The sequence below is a fragment of the Haemaphysalis longicornis genome, unplaced genomic scaffold (genome assembly GCF_048455015.1).
Source record: "Haemaphysalis longicornis isolate Haplotype H1 unplaced genomic scaffold, Haemaphysalis longicornis Haplotype H1 scaffold_12, whole genome shotgun sequence".
Taxonomy (NCBI): Eukaryota; Metazoa; Arthropoda; class Arachnida; order Ixodida; family Ixodidae; genus Haemaphysalis; species Haemaphysalis longicornis.
In genome coordinates, this window is record NW_027526225.1 from 111630994 (window position 1) to 111656470 (window position 25477).

At 46.8% G+C, this 25477-nt stretch overlaps 2 protein-coding genes across 2 annotated transcripts in view; one reads left to right on the forward strand and one right to left on the reverse strand.

The window, feature by feature from the left end:
- The window catches only part of LOC144163264 (WD repeat-containing protein 76-like), a 37994-nt gene extending 17976 nt beyond the window's left edge, over positions 1–20018 (reverse strand). Inside the window, exons 1-11 of the mRNA XM_077694143.1 lie at positions 19800–20018; positions 19430–19573; positions 17062–17145; positions 16794–16877; positions 15903–15967; positions 14776–14869; positions 13917–14074; positions 10849–11002; positions 3059–3211; positions 1963–2078; positions 1193–1291 (exon numbers count right to left, since the gene is read on the reverse strand). Of these exons, the coding sequence (XP_077550269.1) occupies positions 1193–1291; positions 1963–2078; positions 3059–3211; positions 10849–11002; positions 13917–14074; positions 14776–14869; positions 15903–15967; positions 16794–16877; positions 17062–17145; positions 19430–19573; positions 19800–19844 (1196 nt within the window). The 5' untranslated portion in view covers positions 19845–20018. The remainder of the gene's footprint in view (positions 1–1192; positions 1292–1962; positions 2079–3058; positions 3212–10848; positions 11003–13916; positions 14075–14775; positions 14870–15902; positions 15968–16793; positions 16878–17061; positions 17146–19429; positions 19574–19799) is intronic.
- Positions 20019–20199: 181 nt separating this feature from the next.
- On the forward strand, positions 20200–24401 carry LOC144163265 (trafficking protein particle complex subunit 13). Its single transcript, XM_077694144.1, has 2 exons — positions 20200–20863; positions 23395–24401. Exons 1-2 carry the CDS (start codon positions 20366–20368, stop codon positions 24157–24159), a joined length of 1263 nt encoding a protein of 420 aa, XP_077550270.1. The 5' UTR covers positions 20200–20365; the 3' UTR covers positions 24160–24401.
- The last annotated feature ends 1076 nt before the right edge of the window (positions 24402–25477 follow it).

Sequence of the window (25477 nt, forward strand, 5' to 3'; positions counted from 1 at the left end):
ACCGTGGAACTGTACAGTAAAACCCCGTTGATACGTTCTCGGGGCATACGATCTCCTGGTTAGTACGCTCTCTAATTGTGAACAATAAAAATTTCCCATAGTACGTTTCTCCCTCGCGTTTTTTTTAAACGTATCAACGAGGTTCTACTGTAACGGCATGATGCGCTTATGAAAAATTATACAACGCTTGCGGCCCCAAAAAAGTGCGGGAGGGGTGGGGGAAATGCAGAAACACCAGCCTCGTTTATACTTGTTTCTACACAAATGCAGCACCGTTTGTTGTCAAACAAAAGCCAAATGTGCTAAAGAAGGTTAAGATCTTTCAGTTAAAACAAAATTATATATTTACTCGCGTAACGATCGCACTTTTTTTCCACCAAAAATAGGATGCAAATTTAGGGGTGTGTTCATTACGCGAGGTAAATTTTTCACGAAAAACGTTTCAGTGCACAAAACGCAAGCAAGTTGCAGGTCAGAATTTTTACGATAGGCCTCACGAACATAATAAATAAAAACATAATAAACGCTCTGCGGACCACCGGCAGCTGCATTGCAAAGTGACGCAAAATGCAGTGTCTTCATGAGTTACGGAACGCGCCAGAACGAGTTCGCTGTGAGGTGAGAACATGCAGACCAATAAGTGGCTGCTGCTGCTGTTGCAGTGCGGGACATCAAAACAGACACGGCTGCCGACGAAGCAAGCTGAGCGCGTTTTTTTCTTTGTCTTGTGAGTACATTATGAGCATTTAGTGAGTTTCTTCCGCACCAATAATGAACTCATGCTAGCCAATATCGCTAATATCGGAAAGTCTGCGGCAATAACGTAGCCATGTCCGCTTTGAAAGAGGAGAAAACATAGGTAAGCACGATCATCATAGCTAGACGGGGCACACATACGACATATTGCTGCGGCAAGTTCAGGGTGCGATCATTGCGCAGGAAATTAAAAAAAATCGTATTTTGACGACGAACTTTAGGGGTGCGATCATTACGTGAGTGCGATCATTACACGAGTAAATACGGTAGTCTTCGGTACCCCTTCAACCTGAGCGGTAGCGCGATGTCAAATCCAAACCTCGTTGCACTGCTTCGACGAAATTTTAAATGCCTGCAGATCAGAAAATCACTGGAATGATTCCAAAAAGGACTGGCCATGTTGCACCCTTTTGCAGACCAGCCCGGTCCCACTCACGAGTCTGTGCTGCCAGTCAGGAAGCACCAGCTCTTGGTCGGGTGGGCGTCGATGGTCCTCACTTTGCGGTCGTGCAGCGAGTACAGCCCAGTCTGCTTCCTGGAAAAGCAGGGAAGAGTAAATACGCAGTTTTCAAGGAGAATCAAACACATTGGGACTACAAGTACAGCGGCAACAATGCAAGTCCAAACAAACTTTGCACCAACACCTGTTAAAATGAAAGGCATTGCACGTCTTTGCTACATGGTGTCAAACCCTTGTTATTGAGAGAGATTTCGCAACGGGTCGTTGAAGTACGAGAACTGACAGGTTTACCGATCTGCTTAATGTCCAGTTATGCAAAAAAAGAAGAAAAAGTTACTAAAACATGACCAACGAAGTACAGTGGAGCCCAGATAATGACTTTTAAAGAATTGCGCGAAAGTGTGGTATGACTGGGGTGCAAGTAAATGCCGGCCTAGCAGACGGTCTCACGTGACAGACGGGCTAAGAACTTACTTAAACTACTATATTATTTAGTGCGTTCTCGCGTCACAATTTGCGAACCTTTAGCTAACATTCCAAGCTCAAAGAAAGAAAGAAAGAAAGAGAGAGAGAGAGAGAGAGAGAGAGAGAGAGAGAGAGAGAGAGAGAGAGAGAGAGAGAGAGAGAGAGAGAGAGAGAGAGAGAGAGAGAGAGAGAGAGAGAGAGAGAGAGAGGAAACGGTTATTTTGTGCCCCCTCCCCCAAAATGGCATCCGAACTAGCCCGCCAGCCAAATGCCGCACTCACTGTTGCGCCCGGACGTCCACAAAGGAGACATCGCCATTGGCATGGGACACGATCATCGAGTTGTCGAGCATCCAATCAAACCACATCACTCCGACATCATCCGAGACACGGAAAACCTGCAGGACGACACAACACTTGAGCCCCACTGCAATGAGCTTGGACATCACAACTGTTTTGATACGGCCCCAAAATTCTATGATGATGATGGTTGGTGTTTCATGGCGCAAGGCCAACGAGGGCAAAGAGCGCCAGAAAAGAAGTTACATAATGAAGCGAAGTGATTACCACAAAAAGGTAGGTATAAAAACATGTAAATGGGACATAGTAAAATCAATTAAAGGTAGTGGTGATGGCTGGTGTATAGGGCCAGATTTGATTATGCGTGATATGAGATAAGGTTTAAAAACTTAACATCTGACAAATAATCAAACACACGTTTCACCAAAATTCTATACAACTCAATTTAACAATCTAACAAAGCTAAGTGGCTAAGGCGTTGCGCTGCTGGGCACGAGGTCGCGGGTTCGATTCCCAGACGCGGCGGCCGCTTTTCTGATGGAGGCGAAAAGCAAAAATGCCCCCATGTACGAGATTTTGGCGCACATTCAAGATCCCCAGGTGGTCAAAATTAATCCAGAGCCCTCCAGTACGGCACACCTCATCACCTGCGTTGCGTCGGCGCGTTAAACTCTAAAATCAATCAATCTGCAATATAACAAAACAAATTTCAGTGGCAATAGCAAGAGTAACTTGTCTAGCAGACGTCCTGCTAGAGTTAACAAAGTTGTTGCTTTAGATGTTAGCATTTGTGTTTTACATGCTAGCATTTACAGCAACTCTCCCCGAGCCAAGCAACTTTATTTTTTGGTTCGACTCCATTATTTTCGTGGTTGCAGCACGATTACTGCAAATGTCAAATGGTTTCAAACTACGTCGAGAGCTAAGATTCCGAATTCCTAGAATGTGGAGCCATGAGCAAGCTTTTGGGGCCACAAAAAAGACCCCCCAAGTGACACGCACAGTCGCCCAAAACACAAATTTTTTCCCTACGAGGCAAACGTGACCCTGCAACTCGTATAGAAGTGCAAGCACTTGCCTCATCAAAGATGCCGCGCTCAATATCGGCACACCGCAGTGTGTCATCGTAGCTACCGGAGTAGATCTTCTGTGGTTCGTTGGGGCGAATCTTGAGACACATCAGGCCAGACGTGTGGGGGCTGTAGGCCTCCACCACTTTCTCACCCTGGCCCTGGAAACCAACAAGGAGTGCAGTTTGAAAACAGACAAGGGATGCCGTTCATTTGTTTGAATCGTTTTTTCTTTCAATCCAAGGCTCTCGGAAGAAATGCAGCAGAAACAACTACTGTTGGGTGGTCTTGAGAACAAACCGAAAGCAGTTTACTTTCGGTAAAAATTTTTCTGCAGAGTCGACTTTCGTTCAATCAAACCTGACAAGGAAGGATAGAAATCTGGTCAAAATGGGCAGGAAATCAAAGCTGATGGCACCATAGAATGCAGTTGGACTGAGCAAAATAATGATATAGGGTGGACTGCTTAGGCCTGCTGTACGTACTAAAGGGCGGCTCAAGTACATTTCAGAGCAATTAGTGTCACTTGATTACCTAGAACTGCTGCGGTGGCTCAGTGTCTAAGGCGTTGCGCTGCTGAGCATGAAGTCGCGGGTTCGATTCTTGGGTGCGGCGGCGGCTTTTCTGATGGAGGCGAAAAGCAAAAACACCCATGTGTACGAGATTTCAGCGCACGTTAAAGATCCCCGGGTGGTCAAAATTAATCCGGAGCCCTCCACCACAGCGCGCCTCATTGCCTGCGTTGTGTTGGCGCGTTAAATTAAACCCTATAATCAATCAATCGATTACCCAGAAGGTGTGTAGCCTAGAAGTTTTGCTATTACCATTTCAAATCATGGGATTAGTGGTAATATAGCTTTCAGTGATCAACCCGTAAAAATACACACCCAATTTGGTAGCCACTCAATGTAAATAAACATGACAAACAGATACCACACCTTTTCTTCTGCAGGATTGCACACCCTGCTGTGACACCCAAAGTTGTACCATAATTCCAGAAAGAGTTAAACCGACAGTACTAGCAGGGGTGAGACAGCTGAATCCGATTTGGGAGCAGTTTTTGGAGCAGCGAAATCTCGATTTTGGAGCAGAAGAACCTTCATTTGGAGCAGTGAACGACATTTATTATGTCAGCTTATGTGCCTAAAAAATCAAATTTTTGGCAAATCGAAAGAGGGGGGGGGGAAGGGGGGGAGTGCACTTTTTCATCGGTTTTGAACGTAAACAACACTGAAATAGCCTTTCGATAAAGTATGTTCTACCAGAGTATCCCAAGGTACAAAATGCACTTTCTTTTTATGAATCATTTTTAAACTCTTAGGCTCTACGCATAGAAAGCGTGGAGTGCCATTAAAAATATCGAATTTAAAAACTCAGCAATCGTAAGGCATTTTTTAATATCATGCGAATGCCTAAATTATTATTTTGTAATCCCAGACTCGGCTTTAAGCACAAGTGTAGAGCCACGGCAAAAGTCGCGCAAAGCGAGGTGACAGTCGTCACACCCCACCAGCTTTCCCGTTTTCAATCCCCAAGGTGCACGTTCACTACGATCGCAATTTGAGTAACGTTGGTATGTTTAGCCACCTCTCTTTTGTCCTTAAATTTCACTTCAGATAGATGAACCGTTATTACTAGTGTGCAATAACAGCCCGTCCCGCTACCGGACACTGGTTGAACATTTTGCAGCGATGTAGCCTGCGCCGCCCCTTCTGCAGCGTCGACCGTCCCATTCCCGCCGCTCGCAAGCTCGCTGTCAAAGGCAGCAATAACAGCGTTTCATAACACCGCAATAAGTCCGAAATTTCACTTCAGGCACGCACCGCGCCTCACACTCAAGGCCGAAACATGGCAAATTCGCGGGCACCGCGTTGTTTTTGAACTCAGTCTTCCGAGCGGCGCAACTTCCCGTAACAGATCAAACAACTGAATGTACCCACCCCAATAACCGAAACCACGGTAGAAATCTTCAAATAGCACTCTGCCTGACCTAGAGTGAACTAGCCTGAACCACGAGTAACTGCTTCGCCCGCCGATCATGTTTTCCAATGCGGCGCTCAGTGATGTCGTTCCGGAGATATGGCGCTCCAAAAATTGCCGTTTTTTCATCAGCTTGAACAAGTTTTGTCGCCTCAGTAAACATTAGTATTTTTATATAGGACTTTGCGCTGGTTTTTCTGGGACAATTTTATGCGTTTTTCATTGATTGATCAATAAATTAAACTTTTACAAACACCATCACCTTAGGGGTGCTGAAAAATTATGCCGTTAGAAAGCATTTTCGCCCACTGAAACTGACGGGAGCATTCAAATCCTTGGCTCTTATACTGTTTTGGAGCAGTTTGGCGCAATTTTTCTGATTTTCAAGCTTTTGGAGCAGCCTGGCCCAGGAAAACAACTTTGTATCAAAACTGTGCAATATGCGCAGCTGTCTCACCCCTGTACTACAGTTAAACCTCGTTATAACGAAATTGAAGGGGCGCCGCGATTTGCTCGTTATAGCCACTATTTCGTTATAGCCGTAGCCGACATTTACTGCAAATATTATGCATTGTAGTTACCTAAAACAAAAAGCGGGCGAAATAGCATCTTGCTGCGCGGGCGAAATAGCATCTTAAGTTGCACGGTGATAGTCAGTAAAATAAACACATTCAGGAGGTAAAAAGGAAAAGCTACGAACCTACTTTATTGCAGTTCAAAACTCGTATTTCAAACAGACTTGGCTACGAAGAAGTCCGTAAATGGACATTGATGCACCTTCCTGATGCGAGCGATGGCTCCCTCAGCTGCGGCCGCTACGTTCACGCCATCTTCGCTGCCCTCGTGCGCGCCGAAGTAGCGACGCAGCACGTCCACCGCATCTGCCTCCGACGCCGTCCTTAGCACTTCTTTTCAAGCCATGTGCAACAGCGCTGACGATGGACTCTCGGTTGCTCACGATGCACGATGGTGGACAGTGTACTCGTCCACAAGTCAGTCTCTTTGCCACCTTACCACGGGGTGCACCTTACCTTACCTTACTGCGCCGTCGTCGATCTGCCCAAGGCCTCCTCCCTCTCCCGCAAACGTCATTCGTATTACCATAGATGGCGCTGAAGTCTTAGCCCTTGTCGATACTGGAGCCGCCGTTTCTGTCATGGACGCCAAACTTTGCCGCCGCTTGAAGAAGGTTAGGACGCCGCATCTTGGATTCTCATTACGGACTGCTACGGCTCATCCCATTGATCCAACTGGCATGTGCACTGCCCGTGTCGTTATTCAGGACGTCATGTATGCTGTTCAGTTCGTTGTCCTGCCTTCCTGTTCCCACGATGTCATACTGGGGTGGGACTTCCTTTCTGAACATAGAGCTGTCATCGACTGTGGCCGTGCCGAAGTAGAGCTCTTCCCGTTCATGGATCAAACCACCGGTGAACCGCCCGCTCCTTCTGCCATCAAACTGGTCCTCACGGAAGAAGTTAGCATTCCTCCTCATTCTGCCGTGCTAGCTTCTTTATCCTGCCCACTTCTGTCCAATGCGACAGTACTCTTTACGCCTTCTGACCTGTTTCACCAGCGACGTTGTCTTCGGCTTCCTTTCTCCCTGCTTCCCATTCGTAACTGCCAAACTACACTTCTCCTTTCCAACTACGGGTCGTGTCCGTGCACCTTGCAACGCGGAGAGTGCGTCGGCCATGTCGAGACCGTTCATTCTGTTGTCGCTGTGGCTGTGCCCGACGATTCAACCCCGCTTGAAATCAGTGGACTGTGTGCGCCTTCAGGAGCAAAATCCTCCCCGTCTGCAGACGTCTTCCTTCGCGCCATTGATGCTGACCTTTCACCGTCCCAACGAGACCAGCTTCTCGCACTGCTGAACCGATTTCGGACGTCTTTTGATTCTGTCCAGACTGATCTGGGACGTACCACCACTGTCGCACACACCATCGATACCGGTGGTCACGCACCCTTACGGCAACGTCCCTACCGTGTCTCCCCCACTGAACGCCGCGTAATCGATGAACAAGTCGAGGACATGCTCCAACGCGGTGTGATTCGACCCTCCACCAGTCCATGGGCATCGCCGGTAGTACTTGTCAAGAAGAAGGACGGCTCTATTCGGTTTTGCGTCGATTACCGCCGGCTCAACAAGATAACTTGCAAAGATGTATATCCGTTGCCGCGAATTGATGACGCCCTTGATTGTCTACAAGGCGCAGAGTTCTTTTCCTCCATTGATTTACGCTCGGGTTATTGGCAGGTTCCCATGGCAGAGGCTGATCGTGCAAAAACGGCCTTTATTACTCCTGACGGCCTGTACGAGTTTAACGTTATGCCGTTTGGCCTCTGCAATGCGCCTGCAACCTTCGAGCGGATGATGGATAATATTCTCCGTGGACTCAAATGGCAGACGTGCCTTTGTTACCTCGATGATATTGTGATCTTCTCTCCCGATTTTTCGACGCATCTCATTCGACTTGAGCAGATTTTGACGTGCTTGACGACCGCAGGCCTTCAGCTCAATCTGAAGAAGTGCCGTTTTGCTGCCCGAGAGCTTACTATCCTTGGCCACGTTGTCTCTAAAGCTGGTGTTTTGCCTGATTCTGCCAAGTTACGTGCTGTGGCGGAATTTCCCAAGCCGACAACTGTGAAGGCCCTCCGCAGCTTCATTGGGCTGTGTTCATACTTTCGCCGATTCGTTCGCAACTTTGCATCTCTCATCACGCCTTTGACAAAGCTCCTCGGCAAAGAAGGCGGCATCTGTGAGTGGTCCACGGCCTGCGACGACGCATTTACTAAACTGCGCCATCTCCTTACATCTCCGCCAATCCTGCGCCATTTCGATCCTGAGGCCCCTACCGAAATTCACACGGACGCGAGCGGAGTTGGTTTGGGGGCAGTTCTCGCTCAGCGCAAGGCAGGATATGACGAGTATGTCGTTGCTTATGCAAGTCGCACGCTAACAAAGGCCGAGACAAATTATTCTGTGACCGAGAGAGAATGCCTGGCCGTTATTTGGGCGCTTGCGAAGTTCCGCCCGTACCTCTACGGGCGCCCTGTCCATGTTGTCACAGATCACCACGCGCTTTGTTGGTTGTCTTCACTCAAAGATCCTTCTGGGCGGCTAGCGCGCTGGGCTTTGCGGTTACAGGAGTATGACATTCGCGTCACGTATCGCTCAGGCCGGCGGCACAATGATGCTGATGCCCTTTCGCGCTCCCCGCTGCCTCATGACAGCGACCGGGTCTCGAGCTCCGACTGCTACGTGTCGCCATTGGAGATCCACTCTATGTCGTCCGAGCAAAAGAAAGACCCTTGGATTTCCTCCATGTTGGACTTTCTGTCTGGCTCATCAACGAACGCTGCATCTCGGACACTACGCCGGCAAGCGTCGCACTTTGCCCTTCGCGACGGACTGCTTATTCGTCGCAACTACCAACCCGAAGGTCGCAAGTGGCTCTTAGTAATTCCGCGCCACCTACGCTCTGAAATGTGTGCCTATTTTCACGAAGAGCCACATTGCGCCCATGCTGGTGTCCCCAAAACATACCAGCGTTTGCGCTTGCGGTACTACTGGCGAGGCATGTACCGCTTCGTTCGTCAATACGTCCGTTCGTGTGTTCGATGCCAACGCCGAAAATATCCTCCCCGCCAAGGAACTGGGCCTTTGCAGCCCTTACCGTGTCCAGCAAGACCATTCGACCGTGTAGGAATCGACCTTTATGGACCTCTTCCTTGCACTGCAGATGGCAACCGATGGGTCGTTGTTGCTGTCGACTACTTGACCCGGTACGCCGAGACTGCCGCCCTGCCTGCTGCTACCGCACGCGAAGTAGCCTCCTTCCTACTTCGGCACTTCATTTTACGGCATGGGGCGCCGCGTGAACTCCTCAGTGATCGAGGAAGGGTTTTTCTGTCTGAAGTTATAGAGGCCCTTCTTAAATCCTGCCGCACGATCCATCGCACCACCACGGCGTATCACCCTCAGACCAATGGACTGACCGAACGTTTCAACCGCACTCTGAGTGACATGCTTGCTATGTACGTCGCGGCGGACCATTCCGACTGGGACGCAGTACTACCATTCGTGACCTACGCATACAACACCGCCACGCAGGCCACGACCGGCTTCTCTCCGTTTTTTCTTTTGTATGGCCGTGAGCCTTCATGCACACTGGACACCATACTTCAATATCGGCCCGATGAGTCAGAGTGCACGCCCATCTCCGACGTTGCCAAGCACGCCGAAGAGTGTCGTCAATTGGCCCGATCGTTAACTACGGAAGATCAGCAGCGTCAGAAGTCGCACCACGACGAAACGACTCCCGCTCCTACCTACTCACCAGGGTCGATTGTCTGGCTGTGGGTTCCAGTGTCGTCGCCAGGCTTGAGCAGTAAACTGCTTTCGCGCTACCAGGGTCCCTACCGCATCGTCAAGCGGACGTCTTCGCGCCCTATGCGACGGCTTTTATCATAGCCGTTTTCTGTTCAAGCGTGATAGTCTTTCGCTTCCCGCCTGGCGCACTCGCGTTGTTGGAAATCACGCCGGCAGTACGATAAAAGATATGCCAAACCCACGCAGCCACAACTACGCAGCGACGCCGGCGATACGAAAAGAGGAGGGGGGGGGGGGAGGAGACGAAGGCGAAGGTGACGCAACCGCGTGCGCCGTGTGCATTGGGGTTCTTCTCGGGCTCACCGCGGATAGTCCGCGGATTCCCCGAAGCCATAGGGATACGTGGGAAAATCGAACGTCGATTTGCTTCTCGGGGAGCCCGCGGTGAGTCCAACACTGTAAATTGAAGGACCCCATTGTCTGCATGCCGTGCGCAGCGAGAGGAGGGTGGGGGCTTCGCGGGCGCAGCATCCGCATGGCGCGCCAGCCAGCTTCGCGCGCATGGCGGGAGTTTTGAACTGCTAATACAGTTGCCGCGTCACGCACTGTCTCAAATCCGTGTTGCGCACTGTTGTAAAATTAGCTCAAAATTTGATTTCTCAATGAAATTTGTTCGTTATATCCCGTAACGGGGAAATTTTACCTCGTTAAAACGAGGTTTTAAATACATTGGTTTCTATGGGGACTTTCAAGGGGAATTACGATTTGCTCGTTATATCCATTATTTCGTTTAGCCCGTCTCGTTATAATGAGGTTTAACTGTAGTAACGTTTGCCCAGAGGAGCAGGTATTCCACACCACAAGCCCTTGTATATGTACGGTTGTGAAAATTCATTGACACTGGCACCAAGCGCCACTTTAGTGAAGCAACCCACAGCTGCTGAACATTTTAACAGCGAAACTGTTTAAGCTGGAGCTTGGTCTGACGGTGTTAGCAAAAAAAAAAAAAAGGCGCCTCCTGTAAAGGGTGCACCACCGCAAATGGGGCATTATAACAGTGAAGCCAGCTTTTGGGCCAGCTCAAGTGCGAGCAGAAGGGACATATGCATATTGCACCCCGTACTATACCATTTCAAAGGTGTTAGTCTTTCTTGGGCTACTATAACAAACGAACAAAAACTGGCACAGCTTGCACTAGTGGTGCATGGAGAAACAGCATAGCTGGGCATCGACCTAGCTTCTGCCCTCCTGGGACCCGCTGTCAGTGTGGGAGACTGACCGGAACGGCCTAGTAAAATCCGGCTAAACTTGGCCTCCCCCATTAACACTTCGCCTAGGCTAGCAAGAACATCGCAAACTTTAGCAAAACTTAGCAAGGCGTAGCGAAACTTCAGAAAACCGGAAGAAGCTAGGTCACCCCCCAGCTTTGCCATTCCCCCCCTTGCACTAGTAGTACAAGCTGAGACAACTTTTCTTTTTTCTTACCAGCTTCAAGAAGCCGAAGTTTCCAAGCTTGTCACCGGCAAAGACAAGCGTCGTCGTGATGGAAGGGTGGACAGCCAGTCCGGTGATACGAGACGGCACCACTTTCTGTATGGTTGTGTCGTCGATGACCAGCTCGGACAGCCGGCTCAGCATCCTGCGAGCAGCAGAGGGACCTTCACGTCACGTTATGTGACAAGCACATTAACCAACTGGAGCAAGATTTTGTAGGCTCCACACAGACAAAAACGTCCCCGTGTTGTTTCGGGCCTTGTGGGAACTGAATGACTAAGGCAGGGGTGAGACAGCCCAAACAGATTTGGGAGCAGTTTCCGGAGAAGCAAAATTTCGATTTTGGAGCAGAAGAATCTTGATTTGGAGCAGTTAGGGACATTTAATACATCGTCTTGTGAGCTTAAAAAATCATTATTTCAGCAATTTGCAGGGTCAAGTGCACATTTCAATCAGTTTTGAATACACAGAACACTGATACAGCCTTACCTGAAAGAGTTTTTAGGAGTATCATAAAGAACTAACTGCCCTACCTTTTTCCTAACTGGTGATATTGTGTTGCGGCTGCACGCAACACTGACAACAAAGCTGCCGTTAACATTTGTGAGTTTTAGCAGCCCGTCTGTTCTGTTGGTTACTTCGTTACCGGGTTGACCAGGACCGGTCTGCGCCTGCGCGCGCGGAAGGGCGAGGAGGCGCGGACAAGGCGAAGGCAGGCCCGCGGAACTAATCCCCCTACCGCTACAAATGCCCAAGTGCCCAGACGAGTCCCGGGCAGCATGGTAACTATGTACACGACGGAACAGACGGACTGCTAAAACTCTTATCAAATTTAAGGGATCCGCAATTGTGGCATTTTTTTGGCGTTTTAATGCTAAAATTATTATTTTTGTAATCCCAGGCTGCATTGTACGAACGACTGTAGTCACGGCAACAGTTGAGCAACTTCGAGCTAACGGTCACATAGCCCAACCAGCCTACCCGTTTCAGTCCCCGGGGCGCAGGTTCACCCTATGGTCATTTGAGTAGCGTTACTGAATTTAGCCACCTAGATTTTGGCATTAAATTTCACTTGGCATACATCAAGTGTTATAGTCGCGTTCTATGGCAACTGTGTAGTCCTGCAGCTATTGGGCGCAGCCTGAACAGGTCGCGGCGCCGCAGCACAGCCCGCAACTTTCGTGCCCCCGAGGCTTGCGATCGCGCTTCGAAGCACAGCAGCACCTCAGCATTTTATAACACCACAACGAGCCAAAAAATTCACTTCACGAACCCGATTATAGACGCGCGCACCGCGTTTCGCACTAAAGGACAAACCACGCCGAAGTCGTAGGCCCCACATTTCAATGAACTTTTTTTCCAGCCGCGCAACTTCCTGTAATCTGGCACCAGTCTCAAACCATATCCCCGCGTTAAAGGAGCCATGCAGAAAAACACAACTTTGGTTCATTCAAAAGATTGTCTCGTTAGAATCATACTGACACCACTTTTAACGTAAACTTCGCTCAAATAAGCTACATAATTAGGAAAAACGGGAATGGTCATGCGACCCACCAGCTCATTTCCCGCAACAGAACCTATGATGTCACATGAGCTAAGCTCTGCGATTGGCGGAGGCTGGCAGAAGCAGACGCAAATTAGGTAGAGCTTACAAACTAGACGAACGAGCGATTTGCGCTTAAATTTAGGGCACATTCTTTACAAAGCAATAAGAATGATGGGACAAACAGTGGAAGTTACGAAAGCACATGTAAACATAGAAGTACTGATGCGTTCTGCTGTTCGTACTGCGCACAGCATGCTTGGTTTAGCTGCACAGCACTACGGGGCTTGGGGTTGTCTCAGACGACACTGGCCGATTGACGCAAGCAACGGTGTCTTACGTGACCCCATTTGTCGAGCGAGCACTGTTTCAGGGATCGAATATTTTCTCCCAGAACAAAAACAAGCCAGGTTTAAATGCGGGCAAAAACAAACCAAACGCTTGCCACGGTATGGTGGCGCCATCTAGGTTACGGAACGTAAAGAAACGCGGGAACAAACAAACACTGCTGTACAGGGTGGAGACAACCTTTGAACGATCCCGTGCCGCCGCAATTGGGCCAACGGGCTCAACGCGTTATTCTTTTCGTTTCCCACGAGACCTAGCAACGCGAAACAGACAATATGATTCAAACTTCTTCAGTAAACCGCGTTGCGGCGATAATTTTAGCGCGGTTTTGACACAATGACTTGCTTCGGCGGCGAGTGAGCAACCGAAAATGGCGGCGCCAGCGTATACGTCTCTACCCTGTACGGCGGATGCGTGAATGAAGGTACTCTAGGCTGCAGAGCGGTCGGTTCCTGTGATGTCATTTGGGACCAAGAAAACGCACGATTGAGCAGGAAAATCAAAATTTTAACCTAAATTGTGTTATTTCTCAGTGAATAAAGCACGCTTGTATCCGGACAAGCGCTGGGGGCACTATAAAACACAAAATCTTTCGAATAAAACCAACTTGCATTTTCTCTTCATGGCTCCTTTAACGTCCCTGTTCAGAGCCACAACAGATAGAATGAATAGACTGGAACCCAGCTGATAGCGCAAAATAAACCAGGGAAACTATCAGCGATGTGCACTGAGCGCATTGGTAGCAGCCAGATCAGGTGGCGGCCATGTTTGTTGCCACAGCAATGCCTAATCGAAAAGGCCGTTTCAGCGAACCCGGACGGAAAGCGAATAGAGTTTTAGAAGCTATCGCTTGCTTCGTTTCAGTCTTTCTATTTGTGCCATTTCTGTGTTTGCGATTGACCGACGATAAAAGCGGTGACTGGGATGCGGGAGGCTTTTGTCCCCGCCGAAACTGACATGAGCATCAAAATCCGTGCCGTTGAGGCTCTTCTGGAGCAGTTTGGCGCCATTTTCGCCGTTTTCGTGCTTTTGGAGCAGCTTGGCGCAGGAAAATGGAATTGTATCAAAACGGCGCAATATGCGCAGCTGTCTCACCCCTGCAATTATCGAAGGCCTCGTCAAATTTCGACAAATAACGCGGCAGCGACAGCAATGAGAGCGCACGCACGCCTTGGCGTTCCTCGTCAGGGGCTGGCTCATAACATGACCGAGCTCCTCCATTGCGAGCTCCTCGCAGAGGCAAGACGTGGAGCCCTCGTCGACACCCTTCTCCAGGACCTCGACAAAGTGGAGCGGCCCCTCCTTCTTGACCACTGGGGCCGGTTCCTGCACCACAACAAACCACACAGCAACTTGGGGATTTCTAGCCTCAAAAAGTTAAAATGCCAGCAACAAAGAAAACAAAATATTACGGTCATGCCCTCCTATCATAAAATTGGGGGGAAACTTTGAAAAGTTTTACTGTGAGAATATACAAAAATAAAACCGTGAACTCCATAAACGAGACACAAAATTTGAAGAAACTGCTCAAAAAAGGAGGGATCTAGCTGGTTTGCAGAGTAAGTTTAGTTCGTAACCCACTTTCTTAGTGTAGAAGTTAACACTTCTTCAAAACCAGAAATGTGCATTAAAAAAAATGGCGCATTCCTTTCACCCTCCTCTTCACACAAAACTGGAAAGGGCATTTAGCAGCAGCAATGAACACGCAAGTCTACAGGGAGCCATTCATTAGATTGCGAGCATGCGCACCCTACAAAATGTGCCATAACAAAAGGGCAAAGCCTCCAGTAACCTTAAAACAGGTCCATGTTGAAAGTGAGAAGAGCAAGATGGCATGAAACAGTCATTAGTTCGTGAGGCATCAAAAGGGATACCTGGCGTGTTCATCACCTGCTCGTTTCTAAGCTTTTTCTCACATAAACTTGCCTAAATGGGTGGTAGGTGCATTAAAATTCAAGAATGAAAAAAAAAAAAAAAAAGAAACCAAAGCCAGAATATTGTCCTGTAGAGCAGACAGGCCTTGTCACCTGATAGAACATGCTTTCGACGAGAGGAGCGACCGGCTTGTTCTGCAGTCGCAGGCTCTTCCTGGCAGGCAGTTTTTCTGCCTTGGGTTTCTTCCTAAGAGGAATTTAAAAACGGAAAAAGCAGTGAGGCAGGATATTGCGCGACTAGATAGAGGCACAAGCAGCATTCCAACACGGATCTCGAGGGCATAATCTCAGTTTGAGAGTACTCAGGGTTCGTACAGGCTTCAAAAGCAAAAATTCACGGGTTTTCAAGGACTTTCAAGAACCACAAAACACATTTTCAAGGTCCCCGACTAATGTTTTATTTGGGATTATTAATAACTTTTCCAACACAATGCAAACGTTTTTTATTGCACAATATCTAAGCACATTAGTGCACATTTAGATAGGTGCTAACAGGTTCGTAAATGCTCCCTCAGCTTCATTTTTTTATTTCATGGCTGGTATTTAGAGGTTTTTCTTTTTTCGCTGTGTTTTGCTGAGACTGATTGATTTCAAAACTTAGTTAATGCTGCGTGCATCTCCTGCTTTGTCAGCAAGAGTATCAGCTGAAATTAAATCGAGCAAGTGTTGCTTCAAGGCAGGATGAACTATACACGTCCACCATTTTCACGTAATAGCAAACGTCGATGGAGCGTATGAGGAACAGCAAACATGCAATGAGCAACCATCCATAGACTAGATGGAAGATGCAAGATAGAGAACAGAAGCTGGCTTTCACTGGATTGTATTGTGATATAGATTGGAATGACAAGTGCCTGCTCTTAATGTTGCTTCGTAATAATGAAAATCTACCAAACTTGTAATTTCATGCAATACACTGAAACTTGATTGTTACAATGTTTTTTTTTACATTTGTTAACACCTAAAATCCAGGACAAACACTTTAAATTCTTGTGAAAAGACAGGGCCATTGATTCTCTCCGGAAAAATCAAGGGTTTTCAAGGACCATTTAAAAATTCCAGGACTTTCCAGGCCTTGAAACTGACACTTCTAAATTCAAGGGTTTTCAAGGTTTTCAAGGATCCGTGCGAACCCTGGTACTGCAGTACTGCAGACAGAAAAGACTTTACAGGTCACCACGACTGGACAAATCAATCAGAATGGCCCAAGCAGTGCTCACGTTGAAGAAGGCCTTGAGGGCTTGGATGATGCTGGTGTCGGAGGGGGCACCAGTCCTGCCTTCAGCTGCACACAGAGAAAGCAATAAGCCAAATTGTCACATATTTTACATTAGCTGGCGCCCAACAGAACGTGACATGAGCCAGTAGTGGTGCTGGTGTTAACACGTGAACCTAGTCGCGTGTGTGCCAGCAAAATTGCTCCCCCCCCGATTGACACCATTTTACATCTGTGTGCGAAAAAGCACCCTGAGTCACCAAAACTTGTGTCCTTCGGAAACTGGGGGATCGGGCGCAAAATGTCTCTCCTTGTAATCCAAAGGCCTTTAGGGAAAATGGCATCGTCCAAAGAGGCCTCCAAAGTGGCTCTCCTTCAAAATTCTTTAAACAAAGCTGACCACTCAGTCACATGCTCTCGGCCGTCCATAAAAAAATGAAAAACGTCACCTGTTACGGTTCAAGTTGGACACAAGCTGTTCGGCTGAGCCCCTCTGAAATTGCCATCCCGTCTCTTAACCTCGGGAAGTTACTCACGAGAGCTCTTGTCTTCATCCTATTCAGCAAGGCGTTTTATGTTCGACTAAACATATAATAGTACATATTCTTCTGACAGTTGATAAACGTTTAGGAACTTTTTTGCTGCATTCCCAGGATTGCTTGCATAGGATGCTTCCCCAGAAAGGACTTCCATTTCGAGCACGTTCTGGTTTCCCTTTTGATACAGTTTTGCACATTCCCTAAACTCTACAGATATGCTAGTTAGCAATCTTACTAACATTACTACATAACAGCTAAAGCTTAGATTTCAGGCAGCCTTAGGAGCTAACATTTATGCATAACGCTGCAACGCAGATATTGTTGGAGAGGTAAGACAACCGAGATGAGACGCTTACTTTGTTGAACCCAAGAGACTGCAGGAAGGCCATCTTTTCGCTGATGTTTTTTTGGATGAGTGACCGGTACGCCTCCTCCTTTTCCTGGAGTTTGCGGCGGGGATTTCAAAAGCGTCAGGAGGAATAAGCACAAAAGGTAGACACGGCAAAGCAATAATTTTCAAAGAACTTGATTCAGAGACGATGCACGCCTGAGATGATGCACGCACGATGAAGCTCGCAAAGACAGAAACAACCCATCAAGAGATGGCTGTTCAAAGATAGATACCTTTTCAACAATCGGCTCTTCTCCATTTTCAACGTCACTCGCTGACTTTGGCTTTTTCTTGGCCAGACCTTCTTCACCGTTGTCCTGTAAACGCACGAACAAAGGAGGCCCCTCAGTTACGAGAATGCTTTTGACGATTCAAGACGACTTGCACATGCGATCTTGTAATTAGATGATCACATACACCTGCTCTTCACCCCACAATTTCTTGCAGAAAATACAAATGACGAGTACAGCTCACCCAATGCCTTTTAGTCTGTTCAAGCTACTGTGGATACATTTATTCTGAATATGCTAAACCCTGAATGTTTCAAGCACATCTGTGGCTCAGTGCTACTTGGAAACAACATCAGGTGGCGCAATGAACATGTCAAAAGCAGCCAAAGTAACCAAAACAGAGGCAAGGCAGATAGAAACGAATAAATGGAGAGAAAAAATGGAACCTAGAATGTCAGAAATGTACAGGGCTGAGAAATTGTACATCAGAAAGGAAAATTTCTACGATGATTCCCAGGGCAGTGCTTTGCTTTTTGAGGCTAGAGCAGGTTGCTTGTGAACTAAGAGCTTTGTGGGGAAGTATACACAAAATGATGGGGGTATGCATGGTCTGCGGAAAATAAACAGAAACTATGCGGCACATAGTGTTAGAATGCTAGGCTACCCATCCAAACCTATATGAGGGAAATATTCAGCTTCCAGGAGCCCTAGGATTTAAGGGTAGCACAGAGGGAGTTGATTTCAAGGCTGTCAAGGCGACGAAAAGAAGATTAGAATGCTTGTGGACAAAAAGCAGAGAGGGAAATATTGCCTAGGACAGCTACCACCTGTAACAGAAAAAATAAGTATTTTGTGCCTGTGCGAAAAGCAGCGCTAGTATTAAACGAAGAGTATAAAGCATAGGTATATTAGTTTTTCTTTGGTAAGAAGGCATGTCATCAAAGGGGATACAAATGCAATCATAATCATCATCAAACAAATTATTTCGCTGAAACACAGCCTTTTTTTTGTGGATGCACTTTGCTTTCAAAATGAAGTCTACCTGCTACAAGGCCAGTTGTTATCTCACTCAGAGCAGGGGAAGCAAAAAGGTGACCAGTTTCTAAGATTGGTTGAAATACTTTAATACCATTCCACGAGTGTATCGGTACTGTTGAGAAGTGGAATTTGTATGAAACAATTTTCTACGAGTTTTGAGCTCGGACAAAAGCAGATTTCGCAAATTTTGGGAGAATTTCGCAAATCACAAGTACGTTTTTCTGTTCGTTTCAGACTCCCAGACAAATAAGCAGTTTCATGCTTGTCTGCCCATCCGTGTGCTTGGAGCGTAGCCTGTCAATGGCTTAGCCAAGATTTTATTTTGAGACGGGCTTTTTAACACTTCACCCCTTCAACAAAGGGAGCATTAGGTTGCCTTACAGGTCTCACTGGTAGAATCCGAACGAATTTCTGACAGACAGACTTTCGACTTATATCTGTGCCACAGGTACACGAAAAATGACATTAAGTGTTTAAGGCCTTAAGATACCGAATGACTGTAGCTTGGCGGGCCGTGCTACACGTGAAAACGCAGACATTAAATGTGTTAGGCATGATGGTGATCATGACCAAAAAGAGAAATTCACTCTTATTTTAGAAGTCTTTAACTTAGAGAAAAACGTCTTACAAGGGTTAAAAATGTTTTGTGTGAAAGAAAACGATATGAGAAATAGTGTTCTCTTAAAAATGGTGTGAGCCATTTCTAAAAGTGGCTTCAGCAGCTGCCGTCGCCTGCCAGCAGTAGCCAAATCTGAAAAATTTAACACGACGAGTAACACGATGTTTTGCCTTTTGCCACTGTTTAGTGAACTTCGTCTTAGAACTTCGCCACCAAGAGTGCACATAAAATCGTCTTATTTCGAAGTTCACCTACGTTTTTGCGTCATCACTCTGGTGCTGAGAGTTTCATTGGTTTGATTTGGTGCTCATTGCGTTCGAGAGTAAGCAGATTTAAGGTGTCCGTGAAGGTGAATAGTTGTGCGGAACTCCTTAAACCAAAAATGACATCAGAGCAAATGGCATTAGATTTTTGCGTGTAGCAGCGAACTAATGGAATTAAAATTCAAGGCATCAAGCACTTAATGAAATTTTTAGTGCACGTGTGGCACGGGTATTACACCGTGATCAGAAGAGATTTTATCAAAAATGGCTTAAATTAATTACAATTAACTGGCACAAGCAACGAATGCAGTTAGTATGTACCCAAAAATTTTTTAAATGTCAAATCAGGACTGAAACACGCCACAGGCTCCAGAATCCGGAACCACATTGACCTCCCAAGAGAACATCCTCCAGAATGAAAACTGAAACCTCGCGCGATGTAACTGCATACCTGTGACGCTTCTCGCTTTGTGGGCAGAGACTTTTTGCCTTTGGTACGGGCCTTTTTCTTCTCGGCATCTTGACGGGCTTCCTCGATGCGCTCGCGTTCCGCTGCTTTTCGAGCCTTTTCGCTGCGTTTTATGGTCAGCCGTGCCTGTCAAATGGAGTCAGGACACTTCGGTCATTTCGCGCCATTTCACAACGTAGGAAAGAAATTGATGAATTTATTAATGAAAACTGCATTTGAGGACTGGGCAACGATTGTAGTTCGCCCGTCTATGACATCGAGTTTCGAGTGAGTAATGCAAGGGAGAATCGCTCGCAAGAAACGACATGCGCACAAGAAACTGTCAGAATCGAAAGCCTCCGGGAAAACTTACCGAAATCCTCGGCTGCTGGCCGTAGAACGCCGAGACACTGTTCATTGTGGAGCTGAGTTTGGGAATCAATCGAAAGAGCAATTTTCGCAGACACGCGTTCAAACTGAAGCCGTGTCAATGGAAGTAAACACAGCTAATGCACGTGTTGCATGCTACAACTTGCCAGTCCGCGCAAGGCGACCTTGGAACCTCGGTTTGCGCGCCAAGCCAGACAAAGTTCTGCCAGTTATGCGACCGGTCGACCGCAAATTTGAGGATTGTTTCAACAAAATTTTTTTTATATTCAAAGGAAAATAAACAAAATGATAAAATTCATATCGCAGTGTTGAGCTGTTTTTGCAAGCATTTCGCAAATAAAGCTCGTTCTTTTTTCTGGTTTTACTTGTTTTTATCCGTCGCCAGAAGTCGCGCCCATCGCGTCAACATGGCGGTGGGCGTGTGAACTGGCGGCGTGTCGCAGTTGACTACCGAAACTGACGATCGCAATCTCAATTACGCTGATTATTTCACGCTACTTGTAATCGATTCCACCGCTCGTGCGTGCATGCCCCGTATCGAAGTTCGCAATGGACCACAAAGAGCAGCTGCTCGCGCTGAAGGTGATGCGGCTGACGCGGCCCTCCCTGTTCACGACGCTGCCCGTCGTCTGCGACTCGCGCGACATTCCCGGCAGCATGTGGATGCAGGAGCTCAAGCAAGACCTGGGCGCGCCTCTGGGACTCGAGCTCTTCGGCACGGGTAGCTTTCTCATGCTTCCCCAGAGCTTCGGCAACATCTACCTGGGCGAGACTTTCTCATGCTACATGAGCGTCCACAACGACAGCCAGACCACGGTTCGCGACGTGTCCGTCAGGGCCGAGTTGCAAACCGACTCGCAGAAGGTGTTCCTGACGGGCCGCACCGAAGGCGCCGGTACTGTCGCCGAGCTCGCGCCGAACTGCAGTATCGACGAGGTGATCCACCACGAGGTGAAGGACATCAACACGCACATCCTTGTCTGCACGGTCAACTACGCGACGCAGGCAGGGGAGAAACTGCACTTCCGCAAGTTCTTCAAGTTTCAGGTCAGAAAAAAGTGGCGTCTTATTTCACGGCAGCCGTGAGAATTACGTCCGGGAAATTCTCACGGCAGTTTCCATAAAAGCTGGCTGGCCTAAAACCTCCTGAACAATATTACGTCCCAACGTAACCTAACCTAACATAACCTCGCCGAACGCGTCGTAAAGTACCCAAATCCAGCTCAACTAAATCTAACCCAGCCCAACGACACAGAACACAACCTATATTAAACGAAATTCAACCCATTCTAGAAGCCCTGTGCGTCGATCTCTTGATAGTAAAAACCAGAGTAACAAAAACAATAACAAAATCACGATGACCCAAAAATTCTGAAAGCTAAAAAAAATCATCGCATTGTTGGATTCGAACCTGAGCCTTTTCGTTTAAAACCAAGTTCTAGCACCACAGCACTACAGGGGCAGCTGAAACACGGCTTTGTAGCGAATATTTACCCCGTAGAATCTCCGCGTAGCGTGCTTAGGCAATGAGAGGTGACTGCCATGAGAAATTTCTGACGGTAATTGTCACGGTTGGTGGGATAATAGACTACCTTATGGCTAACAGGAGTGCTTACACATAACTTGGGCTTTTCAATTTTTCGTTCTTCTCTGGTCTTGTTCTTTGCTCTGGAAAGGCTGTCTATGTTACGTGTTGCTGATGGTGACTTGCAGTTCCCTTACCAGTTTTTGTTTCGACTGCTAGCCCAAAGCAAGTCATGGGCACGTTACCAGTAAAAAGTAACAGTGTTAGTTACCTTTGCCAAAAAAGTAACCCTGTTACTGTTACAGCTACTGATTTTCCAAGAGTAACTTGTTACAATTAACTGTGAAAAAGTAGCGTCGTTACTGCGTAAAACTAAATTATAGATCAAAAACAAAGTGATAGAGTTTATTTGATAGAAACATACCAAGACATGCAGGTATACAAGAAACTGCATATTGTAAAACCCTAGGCGAAGGATCATTAAAGGGCCGGGGCACACTCAAGCCCAATTTAACACCAACATTCGTTGTCGGGAAATCTATTTGCAAAACTCGGGGTCAGCTAAAACGAATTCTCAGAGTTGGCATCCATGAGCATTCCTCTTTTTGGAGGTCTAATTGCCACTTTCTTTTTCTACTTTCCGCTCGACTCAAAACGAAAGAAGTTTTAAGAAATCGCCCTAGCTACCGACCTCCATCCTCAGTCTTCTGCAGAGAAAATCATCCTCTTAGCAGCATCCTCTCCTAAACGGCAAGGGGAGCCGTGTTGTGAAAAGGTGCAGAGAGGAGAGGATGGGGAAAGAAAATAGCCAAAAAAAAAACAGAAAGCATGAACTGTACATCGGCCTTTATGGAGTGTTTATGTTGGATAATTTTTATAAAAATGAAGCAACTGTAACTGTATTTCCCATTACAGTTACTGTGCAAAAAATTAAGTGTTATAGTTACAAGTTCCTCTGGCCTAAAAGTAGAAGTAATAATTTACCGGTAACGCGTTACTAGTTATTTATTTATTTATTTATTTATTTATTCAGCTCACTACATTTTACTAGAGGGCATTGGTGTAGGAGATACATAAAAAGTGTTCAGCCCAGAAACGGAATCATGAATCTCGTACTAAACAAAACTACACAAAAATAAAAATCAGCAGATGCATTTTTAAAAGCTTGAAGCAAAGAGCATTGTACAACACCAAACAACAATGGAGCTAAAGGTAAAAAAAAAAAAGAAGAGAAAAAAAGGAAAACAAGACGAAAGGCGAGAAAAAAGAAAAGGACATCCCGTAAAACGAGTCACAGCGGTCATCAAACATTGCAATGGGCAGCAATACGCAGCAGCAATAATGAATAAAAAAAATAAAAGCATAATTGACAGGAACAAGATCACGGCAATTCAAGAAACACCGTTTTCGATGTAACTAGTTACTGCAGAAGACTGCCCAAAACAAAGGCAGGAGAGGGCGCAGACGGGGGTAGTGTTACGACTGATTTTGCATCACATTCTTTTATCGGAACAAGGTGCAAGTCTTAGGTGAGCCCCATAAATTTCAAAAACAAAAGGGGCCTAAAGCAACCCTCGTACACCCAGCCAGATTGTCGGTTTAGTTTCGCCGCAGACAGAAGGTCTAAAACTTTGTGGCGAGAAGGGGACAAGGGAAGCGACCATCCACACCAGAACTATATTTTGTGCTTGGTTCCCAACATACATGTTGTCGCTAACTAGGCAGGAGCATACTATTGCGATTATAATGGTTAACCTTCATCCCAAATCTCCATTTATGTGGCATCTGGCCTGTATGACTTCACAGAGCAACCTTGCCGCTGTTTCCTTACGTCATAGGACCACAATGAACTTTGTTTGAAATTGCTTCCAAGCGTTGCTTGACGCGGACCATATGTTTTTAGAAGTAAGATTTTGGTACTGCTGCTACTTTAATAGATTAATTTCTTTAATAGGTTGCTGGCATCAATCATACCTCCACTCTGAATGCAAACGTTCTTCATTTAAGTCCTGCAAAACATTAAATTCTAGTTACAACTGTTTGTTCATTTCAGGTCTACAAACCACTCGATGTCAAGACGAAGTTCTACAACGCCGAGTCAGACGAAGTCTACCTAGAAGCGCAGCTTCAAAACATCACCTCGTCGCCCATAAGCCTCGAGAAAGTAGCGCTCGAGCCGTCGCCGTACTTCAACGTTTGCCAGCTCAACTCCTGCGGTGACAGCCAAAGCATCTTCGGCCCGGTGAATTTCCTGAACCCGCACGACACGCGGCAATATCTCTTTAGCCTGTCACCCCGGACGTCACCCGAATCGGGCGAAACACCGCCAGACTCGACCGCACCGCACCCGGAGAGACGCAGAAGCGGCGTCACGAGCATCGGTAAACTGGACATCGTCTGGCGGTCAGCGATGGGCGAACGCGGTCGCCTGCAAACGTCTCAGCTCGAGCGAATCGCACCGGGCTACGAAGACATCAAGCTCACTATCGAGTCGGCACCAAGTAGCGTCAATTTGGAAGAACCGTTTGAGATTGCGTGCTGCGTGACGAACACATGTCAGAGGACAATGGACTTGGTTCTGGTGCTCGAGAACGTGCCCTCCTCGGGCCTCTTGTGGCAGGGCATGTCAGGCCAGAGCTTGGGCAAGTTAGAACCTCACGCCACCGTTCGCATCAAGCTCGAAGCGGTGCCTTTTAGGACGGGCCTCCAGGGAGTGTCGGGTATCAAACTTTCGGACACTTACCTGAAGCAGACGTACGACTACGACGACATTGCCTGCGTGTTCGTGTGCGCGAATGGAACGACAGTGTCCTGCTAATGACGGCGTATTTCTGCCGCAGTTTTCGTTTGGTGTGTTTGTGGATGCGATTATTGAAGTGCGGGTGTTGATTTTTGTTGTATGGATGGGAATTTACGATATGAGAAGTACTCCTTTGTCTTTATTCCAATTTAACGGATTTATATGCATTCCTAGGGTGCAATCTTACGTTACTGTTCGCTGCTGTTCCATTTGTTTCCTGTTAAAAATGGAAAAAAATAAACGAAATGTGGATTGTAAAAGGTCTTCAACTGAAGTCAGTCTTAAAGAGGACTTTGGTTGGGCAAGTTAGTGAGCAAGGATAGTTAAGCAATCTGCACACAAAAGATGAGACACAAAGAGGTGATCGGTTGGTAGTAATCCTTTATTTGAGCGAAAGGTGAAAGACCGATGCGGGGAGAGGAGTTAGTGGGAAAAAGAGTCAGTCAGTTCTGTACGGAACGGGACCCCAGCTAAACCACCCATGCCATCCCCTCTTAATCAAAATAAAGTGCTATTTCATGAAATTATTTGTTTATTGATGTGTACAGATGAAACAGCGCTGCACTCGCATCCAGTTTATTTCTTGAAAAAAAAAAAATGCACTCTATACTCACACTTCAGTTACCGATGTGTTGAAAAGTGATCTTATCAAATGACACCATAATTGAAACAACTATGCAGTAGAAAACCATACCATCAGCAAAGTTGCTATACGAGGGTATCGTTTAAAAGGTGGTTTCTCATTCATGCAGGGCTATTGAGGCCGTGCTGCTGGAGCAATTGCAGTGTCGTATGTAGGGTGCCTCTATAATCTCTCTAGTCATTTCGTCTCGTTTTTTCAAAAGCAGTGTTGTGTCTTGGAAAAACTGGCGCACAATCGCAGGCGCTGGTGCTGGGCCAAGGGGGAGTCTTTGTATATGTGTTCGCAAGATAATGGTAGCATTTACACATCCCTTTAGGGATCCAATGAACATGCCCCTGTTTGTACATTCCAAAGCAACTTAACAGGACTTTACATTGTGTTCCGAATTCTTGATGAAAGTGAACGGATCATTCACTTAAAAATAAAAGAAAATTATTAGGTCGATATCCCAAATTTTGTCCCTAGTTCTGTGGACTCTACTGAGGAATGTTACCAAGCATTGGAGCTACCTTTAAACCAAATTTGTTTCTGTTTTCGGAATGTACAAAAGCTGCCAACCTTGTGGATTACTTCTTTATAGCAGAAATTTGCTTTGCAGCATAGCACGGTGATTACAAGACGAACGGTGCTGGGGCACGCTATTATCCTATACAAATTGGAATAGGGCAGGATGATGCAGTCAACCAGCCCGTG